Genomic DNA, 20,672 nt, shown 5'->3' with positions numbered 1-20,672 from the left:
CTTAAGTGGTCTTGGAAACTTCTTGTTAAGCTGATGCACTTCCAGTTTTTTCTTCTTCTTTGCCTTTGCCCCCAAATTTGCAGGCTGAGCCTGCAGGAATTGAGTCTGAGTGCCTAATTCCTGAAAAATCTTCAAAGCTAGTTCAGCAGCCAGTGAAATTCAGTAGGAAATAAGCACTCTGCTCTTTTTTAGTCAGTGGGGACATTGGACAGTGCCTGAAGGCCGGGTCGCACTTCAGAGCTTTGCTGAAGCTGCTCTTGTGACCTGGCGACCCAGTGCAAATGAGAATTTTTCAAATTAGTAATTAAACTGTTTGAAAAGTAAGGTTCATGAATCACAGAATGCTCTTCGTTCATTATTTGACGAGTGCAATTTAGCTTTAATTACGTATAACGCTTCCTCGCGTACTAGTAAATGTTCTTTAGTCTATTTAGTGACTGTCAGAAAGTCTTAGGTAGTCCCACGGGTGCAATTGGATGTTTTTCCCCATTTGCGTGCAAAGGAATAAGGTGGCAGACTTTTTCTTTTTGAAGAGGGGGAGCAGGGAAGGGGACAAAAGACAACGACATGCTACTGAGTGTCAGTGCCTGCAGGATTTTCTGTCCAGCCGTGCCTGGTCCCTGTATGGCTCTGAAGCTGTACTTCCCAGCATGCTGTTTAAATAGATGGTGTGCAGCTGAACTTACACAACCCCTGATGTGTGGCACTGAGGATTAAAAAGCCACAGGGCAGTAAGGACGTAAAGGGAAGATGGGGACGTTTTTTCCTTGTGGTTAGCGGTTACAAATCGAGGCTGTAGCACAGGGCTGTGCTGGGATGGCCACCTGTCCTTGCAGACGGATGCTCTGCGACAGGAGGCACCTGGGCTGTTTCTTGCTCTCCCCTGAGTAGCTCTCCTGCTGTTTCTTGGTGCATTTGGCCTTCGGGACTGTTTTTCATGCTGCCTTTCCCTCCCATCTCTTTCCCCATTAACTTGGGTGAACAATGGAGTAAATGAGGCAGGAGGTGGCAGGTTTGGCTGCTGTACGGCAGCACACAGCAGGTGTGGTGGGAAATATGTGTATGAAAGTGTCGACTATAGCGTTCAGCGTTGCCACCTTAGGAGCACTGGAGTCTTCCCTCCAGCTTCATTGTCGGTCTCCATTTAGAAGGCGCTATTATGAACAGCTTAGCTCCTCTGTGTGATTTGTTTCTTGAGGTGACTTGTTCAATGGGATGCCAGCAAGTTGTTCTTTATTTACATTAATGCATGTCATTAGTCTCTAATGGACCATGAAGTCAAGAGGTGGCCTGGTCTGTCGTGAAATAATTGCACTCTAAAGAAAACTGAAGCAAATGATTGATTATGTCTCGCACACACACAGAGCCATCGGTCTGTCCACAACAAAACCCAGAGCGTTTTGCTGCTTCTTTGTCACAATGAAACTTCTGTGGGGAGAGAGTGCTACAACTTCATAGTAAGACAGCAATTGTCTGTCTTGTATAGTACGTCTTTCCAGACATTACACTGAGTGCCATTTATTATGGGTCATTGGGGAAAAAAGTGCTTATTATGATCTAGTGAAATCATCTCTGGCTGCAGAGTTTTGATTTGTTGAGGCTGGTCTCTTCTTTGGAATGATGAAATTTAGGAGCAGAAAAACAGAGAAGTTTTAGCCCAGGTTTGCACAGCAGATGGTGTGATGTGGGGGAGAGGGGATGGGAATTTGCCACTTGTTTATGTTCCCAGTGTTGATGTAAAATTCCCTTAAAATCTACTACAAAGCTGACATCCCTATTACACATGTACTCTCAGGTCTTCTACAACCAACACAGAGTCAACAGCCTTTTTCCAAAATGGGATTTTCCTCTGCTGTCTTTCATAGCGAGGTAATTGGAAGTTGCCAGAGAATTAAGAGCCAGATAAGCCATATTGCTGTTTTGTTGTGTTGACCCAAGTAAAGTGGAAGGCTTGGGCATTTTGTTTTGGTTTTTCCCCATGTTCCATAATTGTCCTAATCTTTTCTGATGTCCTGAACAGTCCAAAAATCCACACAGAGCCTTGTATAATGGCTTGAAAAAAAGGTTTTTATCTTTTTCTTGACCCATCAGCTTAAGAACTGCCTGCTTTTTAATGGATTTTCTCCCTCACTAAATTGAATGGATCGTCCCTCATTATCATTTAAATAGAAGCCTCACTCCCTGTGAACATGGAAAATTTGAATGTGGTAGTAGAGCTGTGATAATTTGAAATATTCGGAAGGTGGGGGCAAGGAGGGGGCGCAGGCGGCAGAGTGCAGAATTGCTGAATGTAATTGTCATGGATTCTCAATTTTGTTGCCACAAGATGGGAAAATAGACTAATAATTGTCTTCCAACCCTAGTAGAATAGTTGCCCTAGTTAGCTGAAGCTAACACTCTAATTGTCATGGGGGCACAGAGATGAATGAGGATGTATGCAGGGCACAGCCAGGGCTAAATTGAGTGATATACTAAGGCAAAGAGCAAATTGGCAATTATTGGCCCAGCTGAAAAGGTTGGCAGGTGTGCTGCTTTCTCACGAGCCCTTAGGGGGAAATTGGAAATATAAAATATCGACCATAAATACTCACTGATTAGGAAATATGTTGCAAGAGGTGCTGGCCACTTACGAGTCAAAAGTCTCCTTTTCAAGGGATTGGCTTCAGCTGTGCATAAAACCAGCAAGCGCTGCTACCAAGTTGTTCAGAGCTTTTCCTTCTCCTCCCCATCCCCCAGGCTATCTTTTCTAATTTTCCATCATCCTATCCTCATATGTTTGTTTGTTTTTCTTTAAGCATAATAAACGAAAAGCAGTCTTTTAGGAAATGCAGAGATTTTCCTCTCTCTAAATGTTCTTTGATAAGTGTTTAGCATATTGTATAGACTAGATATAAAATTCTCTCTCTGGTAGATGAATACAAAATAACTTCTGTGATTTCTAATTCAAACAGTTCACTGTGATCTGCTTTTCTTTGTGTGCCATCACAGGCAGTATCTCCCCCTTCCTTCCTACTTTCTGTACCACACTTCCCCTCCTGGGGCAAAGGGATTAAAGCAGCAGCTGGATACAAAGCAGCAGGTCTGTTACGTGTGCCTCAGGCTGAAGTACCTTGCCAGAAGCATGATCAAATGAGCCTCTGAAGTGAGAATTGGCCCACAGTCGCACCACAGGTCCATGTTTATCTGCTTTGCAAACTTTGGAGCATGTGGGATGCCTGGTCTTGGCTCTGGGCAGGGTGGCGGTGGGACAGCAGAGCTGGGCATGTCTCAGGCCAGGAGCACCCTCAGTGCAATAGTCAGGGATGTTACTGAGTGCGTTGAAGGAGTTTTTTGAAAAGCCTGGGATGGCAACATGTGGACTGCAAACTCTTTGTGGCACATGCTGTCCATTGTTCCCCGCGTATAACACACTAGAATCTGATCCCCAGTTTGAAGAGTGGAATAAGAGCATTGTAGAGCTTAGCAAAATAAAGGTAGCAACAGGATAGTTTCAAAACCTCCTCCTCAAACCATGAGTTTTGGGAAACTAGTTTGAATATACATACTAGGGTTATGAAACTTTTCAAGTCACATTCTTCTGAAAGCAAAAATCCATGTCCCTTCAGCATGCTATCTACTTTTATCTTTGTGTCCTTCAAAATACCAAATGCTTGCATGAAAACCGCTGCAGCAGAAGTCGTGAGCAAAGTGGTAATGACTTGCATGAAATTTCAGGTAGTAAAGCATAACTAGGAAGAAAGAAAATCTGGAGAAGTTTTTGTGAAGTTGATCAAGGGGTGATGGTTTGAATGGGAGCAGCATTTGTGCATGTTCCATGCACTTTGGAAATTTGAGGTCTTTTCATACTGTTCCTGGCTTACTATATGCAGTTCGTTCATTCCTGGTCAGTCTTTCCTTCTGCTGTCTATGGCCATTGGCTGTCCTGTACCTTATCAAGCCATTTAGAGATGTTTAGAACTTGTGTATTTTGATACCTTACTGAATTGGTTTTGCAGTATTTCCAAGCGTAACCCCCTTTGTTTATCCAACATCATAAAATAAGTGAATTAAAGAAGGAACACATTCAAGTTCTTCATGACATCCAAAATCATTCATCATGTATTGTGGTTATCTTGTCAGGTTCTGGTTTCTAAGCTAAGTGAACATCAGATGCACTCTGTGACCTTTGCCAAGTCAATTGAACTCATTGTATTAACAGACAGGAGTGTGACTATGGAAATTAATTGCGTTAAGAGACTCTGTGTTAAGGTCTGGGATATTTTCTGCCCTTGGCCCTTTTTGCCCTCCTCCCCACTTACTCCTCTCATTCCAAGACATTTGAGTTTTTTAAGGGACTTGCTTGGAAAGAAATCACTAGATTTCTCCAATATTCAAAGCTGAACCAATATTCTGTTGTTGAATGTTCTATAAATGACAAAGTGAATGGGTAAAAGTGCATGCTTCTTTGTGCCTCGGTCCTGTCTGACTGCAGATTTGGGGTAACTGAGAAATAGCGGAAGGCAGGTAAAGCTGAGGAGAGTTTTCATCCTGAACAAATGCTCTAAGGCATAATTAAAAAATAGTTCTCTCCGTATTATTGATTAACTCTGCTGAGTGCTAACAACCAAATCAGGCTTGCGGCATTGGGCTCTGTGATAAGTTTTGGCCTGTGACTTGGCAAGGCAAGATTAGGCACTAAATAGGAGCTGGGAAGTCTGCCTCAGTTCCCTCCTCTGCTGGGGACTCCTCAGGTGACACTGGGCATGGCTCAGTTTCCACGCTAGCATGGGGGTGGCATTAATGGTAGTGCTAGGAGGCACTTCTGAGGTACTGTCCTGTGCCCACACAGGAATAGCTGTTTGCCCCATAATGGATATTTCAGCACCTTACTTGGAGGTACTTCATATACTTTTGGTTTCAGCCAACAAAAATGGCACCTATCAGAAAAGCTGGAATGAACTCTTGACATTTCTGGAATATGTTAATTTAGGTCCTTTAGCCAAAAAGGAGGGAAGTGAAATCTAAAAACAAGAGCTGATTTTGAGGTTGTGCTGCCATCACCTGCTTTTATCTAATCCCCTTATAGTTAGCTCATATATCAAGGATACAAAAGATCCAAGCTGAAACTTGCCCGACCCATTGAGAGTGGCGAATTGGCTTGAGGTGTCCTATTACCTTGGTTATTACTGGATTTTAAAGCCCTTCTTACTGTCTGCTTAGTTCAGTACATAACCCAATGACTTTAAGAAACTGAACAGAGGGTGTCTTGATTTCTTTTGCATTGTGAGAGCAGTGGAAGGCCATGCTTTTATTTATACAAGGGCAATAACTTTTCCTATCAATTTAATAGACGATCTTGGAAAACCTGCTGAAGGTTATTGGTGAGATTTTGTCATGATTTTCTTTTCTAAATTGCAATCACAGTATTTATCAGGAATAAAGGAAGAAATCTTTTAAATACAGTTGCAGATTGCAGTCTAACTCAAACTCTCAAGGACATCGGTGGGTGGATAGTAGAGTCTTTCAACAGTAAGATCTTGTCTTTGCTGCCAGAAAGGTGTATTTTTTTATATCCAGTGTAATTAACGTGAGAGCTATCCCAAGGTAGAAATAATTCACTCTGTGACATAACTGAAATGTCTTGTCTGTGCTGTCTGGTTTTGTTTTTAACCTTGGGCTTGAAAGGAACCAAAAATCTTTAGTTGTAAAAGAGCACATCATCTGCAAAATATTATAAGCCATTTATCTTTATGCACCAATGCCATCTAGCACTGTAGTTCCACTTATGTGTCATTAAATGCACAGACCACACTCATTTTGCCCCTAACTAGTAACAGTCTCCCTTAGAAACCCAGGGTATTCCAGACAGTGCTGAAGGAGGCGTGAGAGGCACAAAAGCCTGTGCTCAAGCCAGGCAGAAAGGGTCTCTGCCCTCCCTGAGGGTCTGCTCAGGATTGCTTCACATGGCAGCGGCAGGCAATGGGAGCAGCAGCTGCAGGCTCGGCGTGGATGCGTGTGCCGCGGTGGCTGGTCCGGAGGGCTGGCAGAGCGCGCCCGCTGGCCCCCGCCTGCTCTGAGCGGGCAGCACTCGGGTCGTGTGGGCTTTTGGAAAGGCACGACATAGCAGCTGTTTCTGCATCTGGCTGCAGAGAGTTGGCCAGGTAGGGTCACGATCCTATTTGAATTGCATGTTTGGCTGCATCTTTCCTGCCTGCGATGCTTTTTTCAGATGGTGTTTGAAGGCCAGAACTGGGCCTGCTTGGGGGCCTGGGTTGAAGCAGTAAGAGCTGGTTTGGGTTTTGGTCTCGGGTGAACCGATGCTACCAGGCAGGTGCTGTGCTGGACAGTGCAGCACTAACATGAATCTGTTTAGCTGTGTACCACGGTGACCATCGTACCCTGCTGCCTGAGGATTCAGACAAGGAGAAAATTGACCAAAATAGCAAATAGACTATTTTGAGAATAAGAATTTTATGACAGCCCTCCATGTAAGTGCTCCTATCCTGTAGGTAAGAGCCTCTGTAAGTCATTCCAGCTGAAGATTTGCCCCAGTAACTGCTCTTGCCAGACAAGCACTCATTCATAGTCAAAGGAGGTTTCTTCAACTTTGGGTAGATGCCAAGTTAAACTTCCACTAAGATTTCTTATATTTGCAGCCACAATTGATTACTTTTCTCATTATTTGATCTTGATATAGAGACATATGGATTGAGCTGTGTTTATATCAACTCCCAAAGATTTTTTTTTTGCTTTAGGAACATCCATCACAGTTGCACGCAAACTGTTCTGCTCTGGCATTCATAGCTGATATTAGCTGGGGCTTTCAAAGTTTCTACATGTGGTAGTTGGTATGGATCCCCCTAAAGAGCCCGCAGTGTTCCCAGCTAACCAAGAAAGCAATAGCGGTTTGTTAGATGTGCAGAAAAATGCATGCAAACTGCTCTGGAGAGTGTGGGACATGGCTGTGCATAACTGTTGGAAAGGATTTTACGAGTTGAATCCAAAGTATTCACCAGTTACTAACTTTATACATGCAATAAAAATCCGGGGGGGGGGGTGGGGGGGGACGACGACACGACGACAACTCTTCCCCCCCCCCCCCCCCCCGATTTCCAGGAAATTTAATGTTAAAACTTGTAAGGAAGGAAGAAGTTCTTAGATGTGAGAAATGCCAAAGTAAATTGCCATTTAGTTTTAATTATTTCTCTTGAAGACTTTATTCAGCAACTGTTTTTATTGTTCTCTACTCAGTGGTTTTAAATCAGTGGTCTGCAGATTCCTGGGGCTCTTGGACAGCTTGGGATGCCTGAAAGTTATCTAAGAAAAGCAGGTCTGTTGTTAGCATGTTTGAGTTTGGTGTCCAAGGGTCTGCTCCATCCCGGGAAAATATTTTGGGTGTGCACAAGACTCAAAGATTGAAAATAACTGTTAAAGTGAAAATGCTCAGAGAGGCTGTTTCCCTAGAGAGAAGCTTCTAATGAAACCTCTTGTTTCTGTTTTTGGTTGTTATTTCCAATTTGTTAGACCTTGTCAATCTTTGTTAAATCTGAGTTGATTGTGGGGGTGGAGAGAGTGAGAACTGCCACCCTTTCTCCTTTCCTTCTCCTGCCTCTCGAAGCAGGTAATTTGCCCTCTCCTCATTTCTATGTGTACTCTGGGTGAACTGCCTGATCAAGCTATGCAAAGTGTCAGAACAGGTAATTATGTTCAGCTGTTCAACATACTTATGTAGATAGCAGGATACTGTTACTAACCTTTTTTCTATACAAGGCTGAATCCCATGACTCGTTTGGATGTTTTTGTAAAAGTATTAGAGGGACAGATAGGTTTGTCTTAGTTTCTCAAAAACAAAGATAAATGCTACTGCCCTTCATTTCAGCAGTCAACATCTTTATTTCTGGGCAGTTTACATTAAAGAGATTTATAAATAACTCTCTAGTTATTTTGTAGTGTTTGAAAGCAGAGGCCAAATCAATGTGCAGTATGCAAAAGGCGGAAAGTTAAACACTGTTAGCGTTATTGCTATCTTGGACTCCCCTGTGAGAGCTGTCCTTCTCCTGCAGAACAGAGGTCTCCTGAGCTACAGCAGGACAGAGGTGCAGGCGTTACATGCCAGGGATGGGGGCTGGCACCCAGCCGCACACTGGCTGCAGACCTGTGTGTAAGACCTGTGAAGAGCTGTGCCACAGCTTTTCTTCCATCTGGCACCCTGGTTCCTGTGCCAGCTGGTGAGGTGGTTAATGGGGAGCCCTCCTCCCTCCAGCAGCACACTTGCTTAATTGTAGGGCTTTGCTGTTCTCTCTTCTTCGCTTTGGAAACTTTCTTCCACAGGCACTTGGCTGGCAAATTGCTTTTCTGGTGTCTAGGGCAGTTGTAAGACGGTGACCCAGAGCATGCATGGACAGACCAGCGAGACAGACAAGTCTTCCATTCAGTGCAGAGGTCTGGAAAGGTTTCTGCATGTATCTAGGTATCTTCTGATCAAAAGGTTTGCAAACTGGAGTACAAAGGAACTGTTATCTTACTGGTGGAAAATTACAAGTATTTGCAGTAGCCTGCAATCAGTTTGCATCAATCTCTTTGGGGGTATTGTGCTATTGTGGTGATTTAGTAACACGATAACTTCTGGCGCTGCTGCAAAAAGACAAACCATCCTCAAGATCAACCTGCAACAATTCGGTGTTTTTGTTCAAGCTTTGGTACCCACTAGAACATCAGTCTTGGAAACGGGACTGCTAACACTCCCTGAATCTTGTTTAATAAAATCACGTAGCGAGGTCATCATGATTATAAATCACACTTGGAAATTGGCCTGCGGAGTACTTGCTGGGTCATGTGGTGTCATGTGCCACCACTGTTCCCGGCTTCTTTTTAATTTCCGAAAAGAAGGCATATAGCAGCAGCTGTAGATAGAGGTGGAATTCATTTAGCTGCTTCGAGAAAGCCACTGCCAGTGAAAAACAGCAGCTTGACAGTCTTAGGTCGTAGAGAAGGGAAAGAGATCCAAGTGACTGGAGATGGTGTAATGAAAAGGAAAAGAACCAAATGATTTGGCAGTGTGTGAAAGAGGTAAGGATGTGGTAGAGAAAGGAACAGGAGGAGCTGAAATGAAGAGCAGGAGTAAACAATGTAATTTAACTTATTCAAAAGGGACAGAATGCTTATTAAAGCTCTGAGAGATGATAAATTAGTGCTTTGCTGCTATTGTTGTTTCAGATAGAGTTGTCATACGGTAATACTGCAGCAGGGAAGGCTTGGAGGCTCATGAATTCAGAGAGGGGAATGGAAAGTGGGATATATGGTTACATGATCGAAAGTTGGAGTTGATGAGGCAAAATGTGCAGCCCTGATTCAGGAGACCATCCTTACGCACACGTGCTGTTCCTTGGAAGCTGCCATTACACCCTGAGAGGGATGGTTCGAAATGTGTGCTCTGCTGCTGTGGAGACATATCCCATGCTGAGAGCTTGTACCTTAGTTGGGAGGTGCTGTCAAAGCCCTGCTCTAGCTTATGAAACCCTTGGCTGAAATAGCCCCGGAGCCCTCACCTGGAAATGCTCTTTTGCTGTTACTCCTGTGGCAGCACACAGAATGTCAGAAGATCATTTGAGGCACTCTGGTTGTGAAGTTTTCCCCTAAGGAATACTGGGCTGGGGGAGGGAATCGCAAAATGATTCTTATCTTACATTACGCAGAATCGCTTGCATTACTTACTGTGGCATATTGTTTCCTCCCACAGAGTTCTGCTCAATCGCTTTCAGGAAGAGGCTACTCCGTAAGTCATTTTACAGCTAATTCTTTCACTTCTGTTGATGTTGATTGCAGAGGTTTACACTACCTATTGCATATCCACTGACATGAAAGAAATGCAGAACATAAAAATAGGGTTAGAGTACAGCACTATCGTGCACCTGGCAGGGGACAGCCCTGACATGTGAGAGCGCATTAAGAGTCTGGGGGCTTCTTCAATTTAATTTTATACTTATAGGGAGGGTTTTGTTGTTGTTGTATAATGGATTTCAGCTAGATAGTCACCTCCTGAAAATTAAGACATGAGTGGGGAGAGTTTTCAACACCAGTGGCAGATACTTCCCTCCTCTTCTCCCTCCTCTATACAGGTTTTCATTTGTGCATTAAATGCAAGAATCAAAGACAAAATTACTCCGTTTTAAGAAGAACTGTGACCCTCACCAGTGTGAACAAAAAAAGTCAATATTCTCTTATTGACAAGCTCTGATTTAAAAAACAAGCTCCCTTGTTTTCAGAGGAGGGTGTTGCTGGTGTTTTCTTCGCAGGAGTGCCATAGGTACCAGTGTTCTAGGGCTGGTGTTACAGGGCCAGGACGTGTCTGCATGTGTATGCAATGTAACAGTGATGTTTAATTGACCATTTCTGTTCACATGTACCTTACTTGTATGTGCAATAATGACATTTCTTCATGTAGAGGTGATACAATTATTCATTTATTTTGGGTATCTTTGTTGCTCAGCTGTCCAAAAAGGCAGGCACATAGACCTTATTGTATATATTAATAAGGACATAGGAGAGGTGGTGAGTGGCTTAGCAACGTCAACATGAAAATTCGTGAAACTGCATTGTATCTGACTCTCCTAACAAATGTATGGTGTATAGATATCTGTTATGATACCCTGGTTGTTCAGTCAGTAAGTCAAGTATTATCCTCGTTGCTAGTGCAAAGGTTGTAGATGAAGGAGTATGGTAATCTCATATGCAAAACTGAACAAGAATCTCTCAGTCCAGCTAACAATTCCTGCCTACACTTATTGACAGTAATTGCTTTTTTTCATGACCTCTGCCATGATAAAGTTTGCCTTCTAGGTGAATGGTCCCAAACTCTGTTTCTTACCAAGAGCTGTAACTGCTCATTTTTCATAGACCAGAAAAAGGGTGGATTTTATATACTTCAGGAAGTTGATGTGGAGATCTGGTATGCATTTTTTTTAGCAATAATCACATGAATTATTTTCTTTCAATAATTTATGTTGTATGTTTAGAGTTGTATGATGGAACCTGTGAGCTCCTACCCTGTGCTGTGCGCACAGAGAAGTTGCTAGGCAGTGCAGAATTTATGGTCTGATTTCATAGCGACACTGTCGCATGCAATCATACATATTATCAGAAATTCATAATACAAGACTAAGTACATTTTAATCATAAAGCCATTACAAAACAATACATGACTTGAAAAGTCTTATGGTTTTAATGAAATAATGTCACAAATTTTTAGACAGTAATGACCCATGTCTCCCAAGTATCCTCCTGTCTAAATCTTTCCAGCATTCCAGGTGAGTATCATTATTTAATTCATTGAGTGATGAGGAATGTTTGCTCTAGGACCAGTTGAGTGCTGCTTCCCATACACATGAACAGTTGGATTCACCTAAGCTTCTAAAGGCAGATGCTGTATCTTCTATTTGTCTGTAAAATGCCATGCATGCCTGTGGCACCACATAAATAATAATGAATCATCTTCACAGATTTTATGACTGAGGGCATGGTTTGGGAATTAAACAATTTCCCACTGGCTATAACATAGGTTGCGAAATCTTAATGGGAAAAGGCCAAAGAATTCTTTTTAGAGTCTCAAGGCCAATAAATCACAGGACTGTTTTCCTCCATTGCTGGCTGTTAAGAAATTTACTTTTGTCTCTCAGAGAAATTATTTTGAGAAAATTTCTAGCTCCTTCTCTGTGCATGTGTGGGGATTAGGTTCTTTTATTTAGCCAACCTATAACTTCTCAAGGGAGGTAAGAGCTTTCTGCATGCCAAGGCAGTATTTTGAGATCATGAGGAGTGTGAGCTAGGGTTGCTTTTCCTTATGGGTTGTCATTTTCCCTATTAAACTGCCTTCTGCCTCACTATGTACCAGCTGTTGAGGCTGACCATTTCCCTTAAGACTCCGATGCTGCTCTAAATTGATTTAGCATAAGGCAGAGACTATCACTTCCAGCACTGCCAGACCTCACTGGCCCAAACCTGCATTGGAAGCTGACTCTCCCAGGTGGTAGAGAGATGTTCAAACCACCAGTTCAAGACAACTGGCCCCAGACCAAGGGTTGTCCATAATGTCTTGTAACAGTTTTCATTTTCTTATGAAAGCAGCTGTATATGAAACACTAAGTCAGTGTTTTGGCTCTGCCCCTGTTTACATCAAATAGGTTGTTTGCCAGACATGATGAAAGCAAGATAAAAATTAGTGCTAGCAGGAGGCATGATGGAGACACCGTTCTTGTACTGAGTGCTCCTCCTGATATCTGTGCACGGCTTGTGTTGTGGAAGACTGTCACTTGTGGAATGATGATATATATTGTTACTCGGTGAAGTTCTTGTACTGGGTTTCATAAGCAGCTGTTCTAATACCACAAAATATTTTGTGCGTGTTCATTTTTAATTAGCTCGTTTCAAATCTGCACGCTTCACCATTCACTTGCTTCAGCCATCCTTGCAGAGATGTTTGCTTTCAGAAACGTTTGTAGACAATGCGTATTTGCAGAAAGAGGACCTAAAACCTGTGGTAGTAATCTTGTATGAAAAATCTCAATCCAAGGTTCAGCTCATCCAGCTGGGCTGCAGAGAAGGCAAGCAAGGCCTGTCTGTGCAGCCAGAGCAGGCTAGTATTGAAAACCTCGGCAAACGATTTGTATATAAAGTACAGACTCTAGAACTAAAGTTAAGAAGAGAACTAAATGCAAGTGTCTAAATAATAACTCCTGAGTGTCGAATATTCCAACAACTTCATTGACTTCAGGCTTCCCATGGAACATTAAGTGCCTAAATAAGGACCATGCTTGAAATAACTCTGTGAAATTTCAGTCTCCATTGAAGTTACCACATAACCTCTGGTTAACTTCAGCTGCACATAGATTTAAACTGTAGCCTCAAAAATAGTGTTAACAGTGACTTGGCACATAGTTTCACGGTATCTGTAGATATTGCAGAAAAAATTTCATATAAATCTATTTCCCAAAATAAAGTTTTGAATGGCATTTACTTTTACTTGGATAACATGAGACATATCTATGTCTGTACTGCTTCTGCAAGCTCCTTATCTCATCAGTAGCATGTGTTTCATATCCTTATCTTGTTAAATGTATACTTCCGCTGTGCTGAGAAATAGAATGCTAGTTTGTTTATGGAGGTTAATATCTTACTCCCTTTATGACTTGATGGTTACATATGTGTGATAAACTACTCTAGTCATTTGTCACACTTCCTGCACGTACAAATGAGATTAGTGGTTTTAGTCAGAAAGGTCTGTCTGTCCTCTGAGCAGACAAAACAGATTTTCTTCCAGGTGACAGGGTGTGAGGCCTGTCTACCTGGAAATGCACTGATTTGTTAAAAAATAAGCAGAGAATTAGAAATTAGCTCTATGTTGAGGTTTCTATATATCACTGATATATATCCACCCTGAGGACCATGTTTCAAATTTATTTCTGATAGTTTAGTCAATTTAGGACCTAACACAGAAAACAGTTACAATGAACATAAAATCTGTAGGTAGTTTGTTATTAATGGCTAAAAAGTCGCAATTGTTTATAAGGTTGAGCACATGCTATAGACAAACCCAAGCTGCAGTTGAACTTGACTCAGTTTTGTAGAGAGCATGGAAAAGGCTAGAACTGGGAATATGTGGTAGCTTAAAAAAATAAACAAAAAACCTCTTCCAGTAAATTATGTAGTTTATTTATAGAGCATCTGTGCAGCTGTTCCTGTTCTGAAATGGAGGGGGCTAAAATGTGGGAGTGAATAAAAGAGTCAACTTGAAAGCATATGGTAAATGGATAGTCAGTGAACCAACCTGTCTGAATGTACCTTGGAACAAAAGTACAGGAGGATGAGATGTCTTTGTTTGGTTTTATTTGTTCTTGGAAGATTTTTTTTTTTTTTTAAATAAAACCAGTAACATAGACTTGGCAACAACAGCAGCTGAATTTTATTCTGAGCTTCTGTAAAATATCAAAGTCTTTGCAGCCTAGTCAAATCCCTGGCAGCTCATCAAATTCTGTTGATTTTACATCTTCCTTGTTGAGCGCCGGAAACCAGTGTCTCAGATAACTTAGACTGCAGCTCATGGATAGAAAGAAACATGCAAAATTCCATAAGGCTTGCAGAGACACTTGGGTCATCCAGAATCAACTCCGTGCTATCTGCAACCTTCTTTCCTTCTTGGTGACGTAGCCTGAGAGTGATTGTCTTGTTACTTGGATGAAGCTGGAACCTGAGGTGGTACAGGCAAGCACTGGTTAGGCTTTGAGCACCCTGAGCCCAGCTGCACTGTCTGCCTGGACCTCAGTCTGCTCCTTCCTGACTGTTTCTCTCCAGTTGTATTGTTGATTCTTTGAACTGGCTTTCCAGTTGCTGGTGATGATCTTTACAGCCTTCCAGGACTCCTCTCCTGTGCTGTGTGCTTGATGTTGCTGTGCAGTGGGCTGTCACCCAACACAGCTGCCCGTAACCACCTTACCCCTGCCAGATCTTTTTAGCTTGTACCAATGAGCCCACTTGCCGGGACAGCGAGTACTGAGCTGTAATTCCCCTGATTTACAGCACAGAGATAGTGTCCAGTGCAACGAGCTCCATGGGAAGGAGGACCGATATGAATGACTGCGAAGTGCTAGGTAATCATCTGCCTAGGAACTGTTGACTCTTTGCAGGTTTATATACACCCTGTAAAGCTCTTTTCACGGCCTGTTTTAGTTTTGTGCCAGCTCAATGCAGTTCTGTGAAACCCTGAAACAGATGGTCCCCGCTAAGGAGGCTGTTCCCACGCCAGAAATCCTCGGTGCATGCACAGGCAGGTTCACTGGTTCAGTGTAATGGTTACAGAAGCTTGCTGAAGATCATGCCAGCAGCATTCCCCTGATCCGCTCTGTGCTTCAAGGATGCACTTGTGCTCTTAGGCTGGGGACCAAATTGTCAGACTTGGAAAAGCACCTTCAACACCATCTTTTCTGTACAGAGCTGAAGTCAGTACCACCTCCTACATGGAGGCTGGTCCAAGACCCCAGGTGATGATTATATGCCTTGCCATCTTTGAGACTGCCATGGAGAAACTGGTGTCCTGAGAAGGATAAATTTCTATGTAAAGATCAACAAAATTATTACTGTGAAACATATAACACTTCTGTTTGGGAATTCTTTAGTGTGCTTCAGCTCATGGGTATGGAAGCATGCTCAGTGACCAGAGGCAAACTTGGATTGTAACTGATGGGGTTTTTCCACCTGCCGATTTGTCATACACTAATGAAAAATCTCTTCTCTGTAGGTAGGTAACATTTCTTAGCTGGGCTGGAAAATTCATTGTATTTTAGGACCCCTGATAAATTAGCATTTTTTCCTTGCCAAAAATCAATATTGGAAACAAGGCTCTTGTTATGAATCTAAAACTGCTTGAGCTGGAGCCAAAGTTAAATGATAAAAGTGAATTTAATATGTATTTCCTACAATAATGTGCCTGTGGGCTGGCAACATGAGCAAGACTTTCTGGACAAGATTTATGAATAGCAGAGTAATAATTCCAAAATAAGTATCAATCTCATTTTGCCATAATGCCAAGTATAAAAGAGGGACTCTAATTGTCTTTTTCTTTTGGACAAGAAAAAGAATGGCTGATAGGTCCCCTTCAGGTGGAGCAATACTCTGTCTTCTTTGAAGACAGATACTCAGTTAGAAAAAGAAAAGAAAAAGGGACTATAATCAAGTGTGTGGCTTGAAAAAGCAATGACAGTACAAAGGATTAAAAAAAAAAAAAGAAATAATAATATGTAATAGAAATAGAAATAATTTTGAAAGGAGTTCTCCCTCTAAGATATCAGAAATTTTAGAGTGCCAGGGATATAATGGTGGGTGTCAATCCAAAGCGTTTAACTTCTGCTGCTTTTCTTTTCAATTGTTCCTAAATAGCCCCACTTTACAAGAAGTATCCCCATCTTTGAATTCACCTGGTCAAGCTGAGCTCACTGAGTAAAGAGTTTGTTTGCCCTGAGTGCTGTGTGGGATGGAGCCAGGTTGCTGTAAGCCAGCCAAGGAGCTATCCCATAACCCATGAACTCAAATGCTGTTGAGTAATTAGTGCATATATTATTCCAGATCTGTGGGAGCTCTTGGGGGTTTTTGAAATGTCCCATGAAAAGTGTAAGCAGAAGTACAAACATAAGTAAATTACATACTTCAGCTTTACAAATACTGAAGTCCGTGAACTTCCTTACAACACATTTTCCTTTAGAAGTTCCCTTTTCTGAAAGTCTGTTTCTTCTTAGTTGACCTCTGCTTTTAATTAGGATGAAAAGTCACATAAATTTTCACTCATCTCCACAGCCATAAGTAAGTACAAAGGGCCCTCTCTGGCTGAATTTCAGTCTGCCTGAACCAGTGGTCTTGGCAGAGGGGGCTGCCTAGGAGGCTTCTGGCGCAGCTGTGCCACCAGTGGTCCCCCTTTGTCCCGGCGGCCGGAGCAGGGTGGGATGATGCTGATTTCCATAAACCCCCCAGCTGCAGAAGTGCAGCCAGCCAACACCGCAAGCCCTTGTGAACCCCTTGAGAGATGGAGCATATGACTTCTGTGTGATTTTTGCCCACATTTTTAATCTCCCCTGCCATTGCCCTCAGCTCGGCTCGAGGCAGTGGGGGGGAAACAGATCTCTAATCTGACTAGAAAGACACTATTGTTATACAGACACATCCCCCAAAATTCCCAGGGCTCCTTGGCTTTTGGGGTAGGATAACCTCACTGTCACTGGCCTTGCACGCTAAAATGAAGAGTTGTCCTAAATCCATCTTGAATTCACCAGCCTGGAAAGGATTACATCCTGCTGAAGAGGAAAAGCAAAGGATTTTGAGAATATCTGATCTTTATTTCTGGACCTTTTTGATTAAGACTGTCCTGAGGCAGTTGTGTCATATATATGCTGTAGCTTTCTTTGTGTAATAGGGCAAGGTATTTGCTTGTCTGTCTCGGCTGTTTTCACATTGTTATTTGCTCTCATGGCTCTCTTTCCTTACAATCCATTGCCTTGTTTTAACTTTCTTTCCTTTCCTTTTACCGAAACAGACAAAAAGATGATTAAAACAGACAGTTGATTAGAACCAGGGCTTCTTACCTGATGAGGACAGTGAACAGGGGTTAAGTGTGGGGCCTCTTGGGGGTTTTGCTTTTGATTTTTCTTTAATTCTCTTATAAGACTAAATAGTCTTATGCAGTGAGAATTGGCAGTGCTAGGGTTTTATAACTAGAAAAGGGGTTAAAATAACCCATTTCTGAGGACTGCCAGAGCATGCTGGTGTTTGTTGTGCTGGGTGCTGCGGTAGGTTCCTCAGAGGAAATTCATGGGGTGAGGGAACAGGGGTTCACGCTCTTTTGTTTCATCTCATATCTCAATATGCCCTTGCAGAAACCTGCACCCAAAACCACGGAGTCTAAGGGGAGCAGCAGAGGAAATAACAGCGCTGCAAACTCAGAATGCTATTGTAGAAATAAAAGACAAACAACATGTTTTGTTGGCCTTACTAGTAGGTGAGCAAGTGAGAACAAGGAAAAGGGGTCAAGTGCATGAACTTTTTGGGTGTTACTGGCGTTAGAGAACACCATCCATCATCTTAAAGCAGTATGTAATTTAAAAAATGTAATTGTGCAGCTTGGTGGAATACCCTGTTGTATTTATGCTCAGGGACTAACTGCTTATCAATCCCAAAATGGTTTTCCCTGTGTTAAACTGCAATGAAATAAACTAGACTAGAGAGGATAAGTTGTTTGAGTTGGTGATAAAGCTAGTCACTGCATATCCAGAGTGTAAGAAGAGCTTCCTGTAGGTTGGCGGTCTTTACTCAATTTCATCACTTGCATTTTTTCCTTGTCTCTTTTATTTATTTATTTATTTATTTTAACTGGGGTATGTTATTAAAGGCTACAGAGATATCTTTAATTTCTTCCCTGTCCTAACAGAAGACAAAGATGCAACTTTAATTTAACAAAACAGCAGATGCAATCCTAAGTCAGATCTCACACCAAAGAAAGCTTTTGGTAACATGCTGAAGGTGTGGTGGCTCTGCTGCGAAAGCTGCAAATGGTGGGGAAATCTGCTGTAGGCTGAGGTTTCTCTCATTCTCGCTTCATGTTTCAGCCTGGCTGCAATATAGCTGGCTGCTAAAATGTAAATATATTGGGGCATGTAGATGTGTCTGAAGTGGAAAGGCAGCACTCCTCCATTCCCAAGGGGTGAGAAAACAGAAGTGGCAACATGCTTGCTTCTGTAAGAAGGTGGTTTAGGGAGGAGCCCAGGGCTCCTGGGCTGCCTTTCCAGGAATGGTTACACTACTGCTGCAAGAGTGAAAATCGTTGCTGAAGAGACTGGATTTTTCATCTGCAGCACTTGCTTTGCTGGAAGAGGAGCATTCAGATGGAAACCCTGGTCAGCAATGTGAAATGTTTCTTACACAAGGTCAGTGTTTTCACTTCCCGCTGCCTTGGTGTTTCAGCATCGCAGTTCCTTGTGGTCAGCTCCAGCCCCACTCACCACGGCATGCCGATAACATTTCAGAAAAGTGTCCTTTCTCCTTCTTTTAGCAAATAAATAAAGTGTAAGAGACTCCTTACATAATGTAAAAGGACCAAATGCAACTCTAGAAAGCCAGGGAATGCAGGGTAAAAGCAGAAATGTAAATGAATCCATACAAATCACACAGGGGTGGGAGACCTTTGCAATACCATTTTGCAACTGATAAGGCCAAGTACCCTCTGCTTTTTCCTCAGCTCTTTGTTGTATTAAATGGCGTTAGGGAGGCGGTGGTGCAATTCTGAAATTCAGGCATTGCCATACCCAAAAGTTGGTCATTGTAAGTCTTGTTTTAAAACCTGTTGATCAATGAGACTAATTTCATGGAGAAATTTTTAACTTCCAGTTCAGAATACCCAGTGTTTCAGCTTAGTTTTCAAGTGATTGTAGCTGTTTTCTCATTTTTCAGCTCATCACAGGTCAGGAACTCAAAGGCATTGAGGTTGAGTAAAACAGTTGTTCATCACTCTGAGCTCTGCTTTGTTTTTGTGGGAATTGTCTGCTTCTGTAGCACCTTGGTTTCATTACTTTTTTTAAAGTTTGGTTTACTAACCTGCTCTTGGAACAGATAAAACCACCAAAGCAGCTTTTTAATTAGCCCTGTGGTCCATCCGGTGTGTATGTGCTAACATCTTGGCTGTACAATGTACTTCCAATGAAAGGGAACTGTCTGCCATAGAGTCTTGTAACCTTGAGGTCAGTTTTGAGCTCAAAATTGCTTTTGATTATGGCGTTAGTATATGTCTCAAAAAATAATAAAAAACCCAGCAAGCACTGGTGGTCCTTACATGGTGCAGCAGTGTTATACACTCAAATGGTATCACATCTAGATATTGGAATTAATGGTTTTATTTATAGGTTCTTTCCAGATGCATCACTGCGCTACTGGTTGTGAATATTCAGAGTTTTGCAACCAGTACAATGGAAAATTAACATACAGTTAGATCATTGTGGACACATCTGCAGTGGTTTCTACAGGAATGTAGCCTGATTCATACCTTTACTGTCTGCATTTCATCTCTGTGCTGTATGATGGATAAGACTTTGTGTGCCTGAACACTTATGCCCTAGATCTGTAGTATAGTGAGGAATTTTCTTGTCTGATTAAGTCACCACATGTGTTCTCCAGAAAGCCTCATGACATTGGCAGTCATGTTAGGACTGTGTAGATGCTAGGTGTTTGCAAACCTCATTTCAGTTTTTCAGAGTGGCACTTTGCTATCTGTAAGCAGGAGGAAGTTTTGGGTTTGATTCAGTAGCTATCAGGTGTGGTTCTCAGGTTTTCTGGGCGTGGTCATACTAGATGTTGGAATGGTTTGTGCTACCCGTGAAATCAGCTAATCAAAGAGGGACAATTTTTGGACATACTGTAGCAATTAGAGTGCTGTAGATGAAGGATGGCATAGCCTGCATAGTGTGTGCTTTTAACTCATGCAGCATCATACTCAGACCAGTTGGTAATTACCAAAGGAAAAAATTGTTACATTGAGGTGGGTAAAACATACACCACTTTTAATAGATTGACAAAACACTGCAATGGTTAACTGCTTTATTTTGCCTTGTATCCCATACACTCTACAAATAGTTAGAGCTGAGCAAGTAAAAACGTAACTGTTGTCTGTGGGGTTTTACCCTACCTTCACTTGCGGAATATGGTTTAATACTACTTTTCTTCAAAATTGTTTGCGGTGAACTGATTTCCATGTATCATCAGATAATTGGGACAACTGTTAGAACTCCAAAAGCGATGTCCCGTTACGTGACCAAAGCTGCCACATGCCCTTCTTTCTGCCACCTAGTTAAGGACACCAAGTGGTGTCAGTGAGAGGTTTCTTACTGACTTCACTAGGATCTTCAGGCTCAGGGCAGCAGCAGCATGAACAGCTGAGAAGCTCAACTTAATGGGATACTTTTAATGAATCAAAGAGTCAAAATTTTTTTCTCAAAATCACTCATTTAAAAGTCTTTTCTCTGTAAGTTTTCTTCGTACCAAAACACAAACAGGTGTTGACACAAGCGTGATTGTAAGGCTCGTGATCAAAGTTAGATCAGACCTCCTCTTCCAGATTGTGAAACACATTTTCCCCACTGTATTCGTGTTGCTCTTCCAAAGCTGCT

The 20,672-nt window shown here is 42.2% G+C and overlaps 1 protein-coding gene across 13 annotated transcripts in view; it reads left to right on the top strand.

Annotated features, from left to right (window-relative positions):
* The window catches only part of FBRSL1 (fibrosin like 1), a 552,380-nt gene that overhangs the window by 246,664 nt on the left and 285,044 nt on the right, over nt 1-20,672 (top strand). For all 13 annotated transcript variants that reach the window (XM_074886838.1, XM_074886836.1, XM_074886841.1 and 10 more), the window contains exon 4: nt 9,719-9,754. In XM_074886838.1, coding sequence (XP_074742939.1) covers nt 9,719-9,754 — 36 coding nt within the window. The remainder of the gene's footprint in view (nt 1-9,718; nt 9,755-20,672) is intronic.

The sequence above is a fragment of the Strix uralensis genome, chromosome 17 (genome assembly GCF_047716275.1).
Source record: "Strix uralensis isolate ZFMK-TIS-50842 chromosome 17, bStrUra1, whole genome shotgun sequence".
In the NCBI taxonomy this organism is placed as follows: Eukaryota; Metazoa; Chordata; class Aves; order Strigiformes; family Strigidae; genus Strix; species Strix uralensis.
This window is presented reverse-complemented; position numbering and strand designations above follow the sequence as displayed.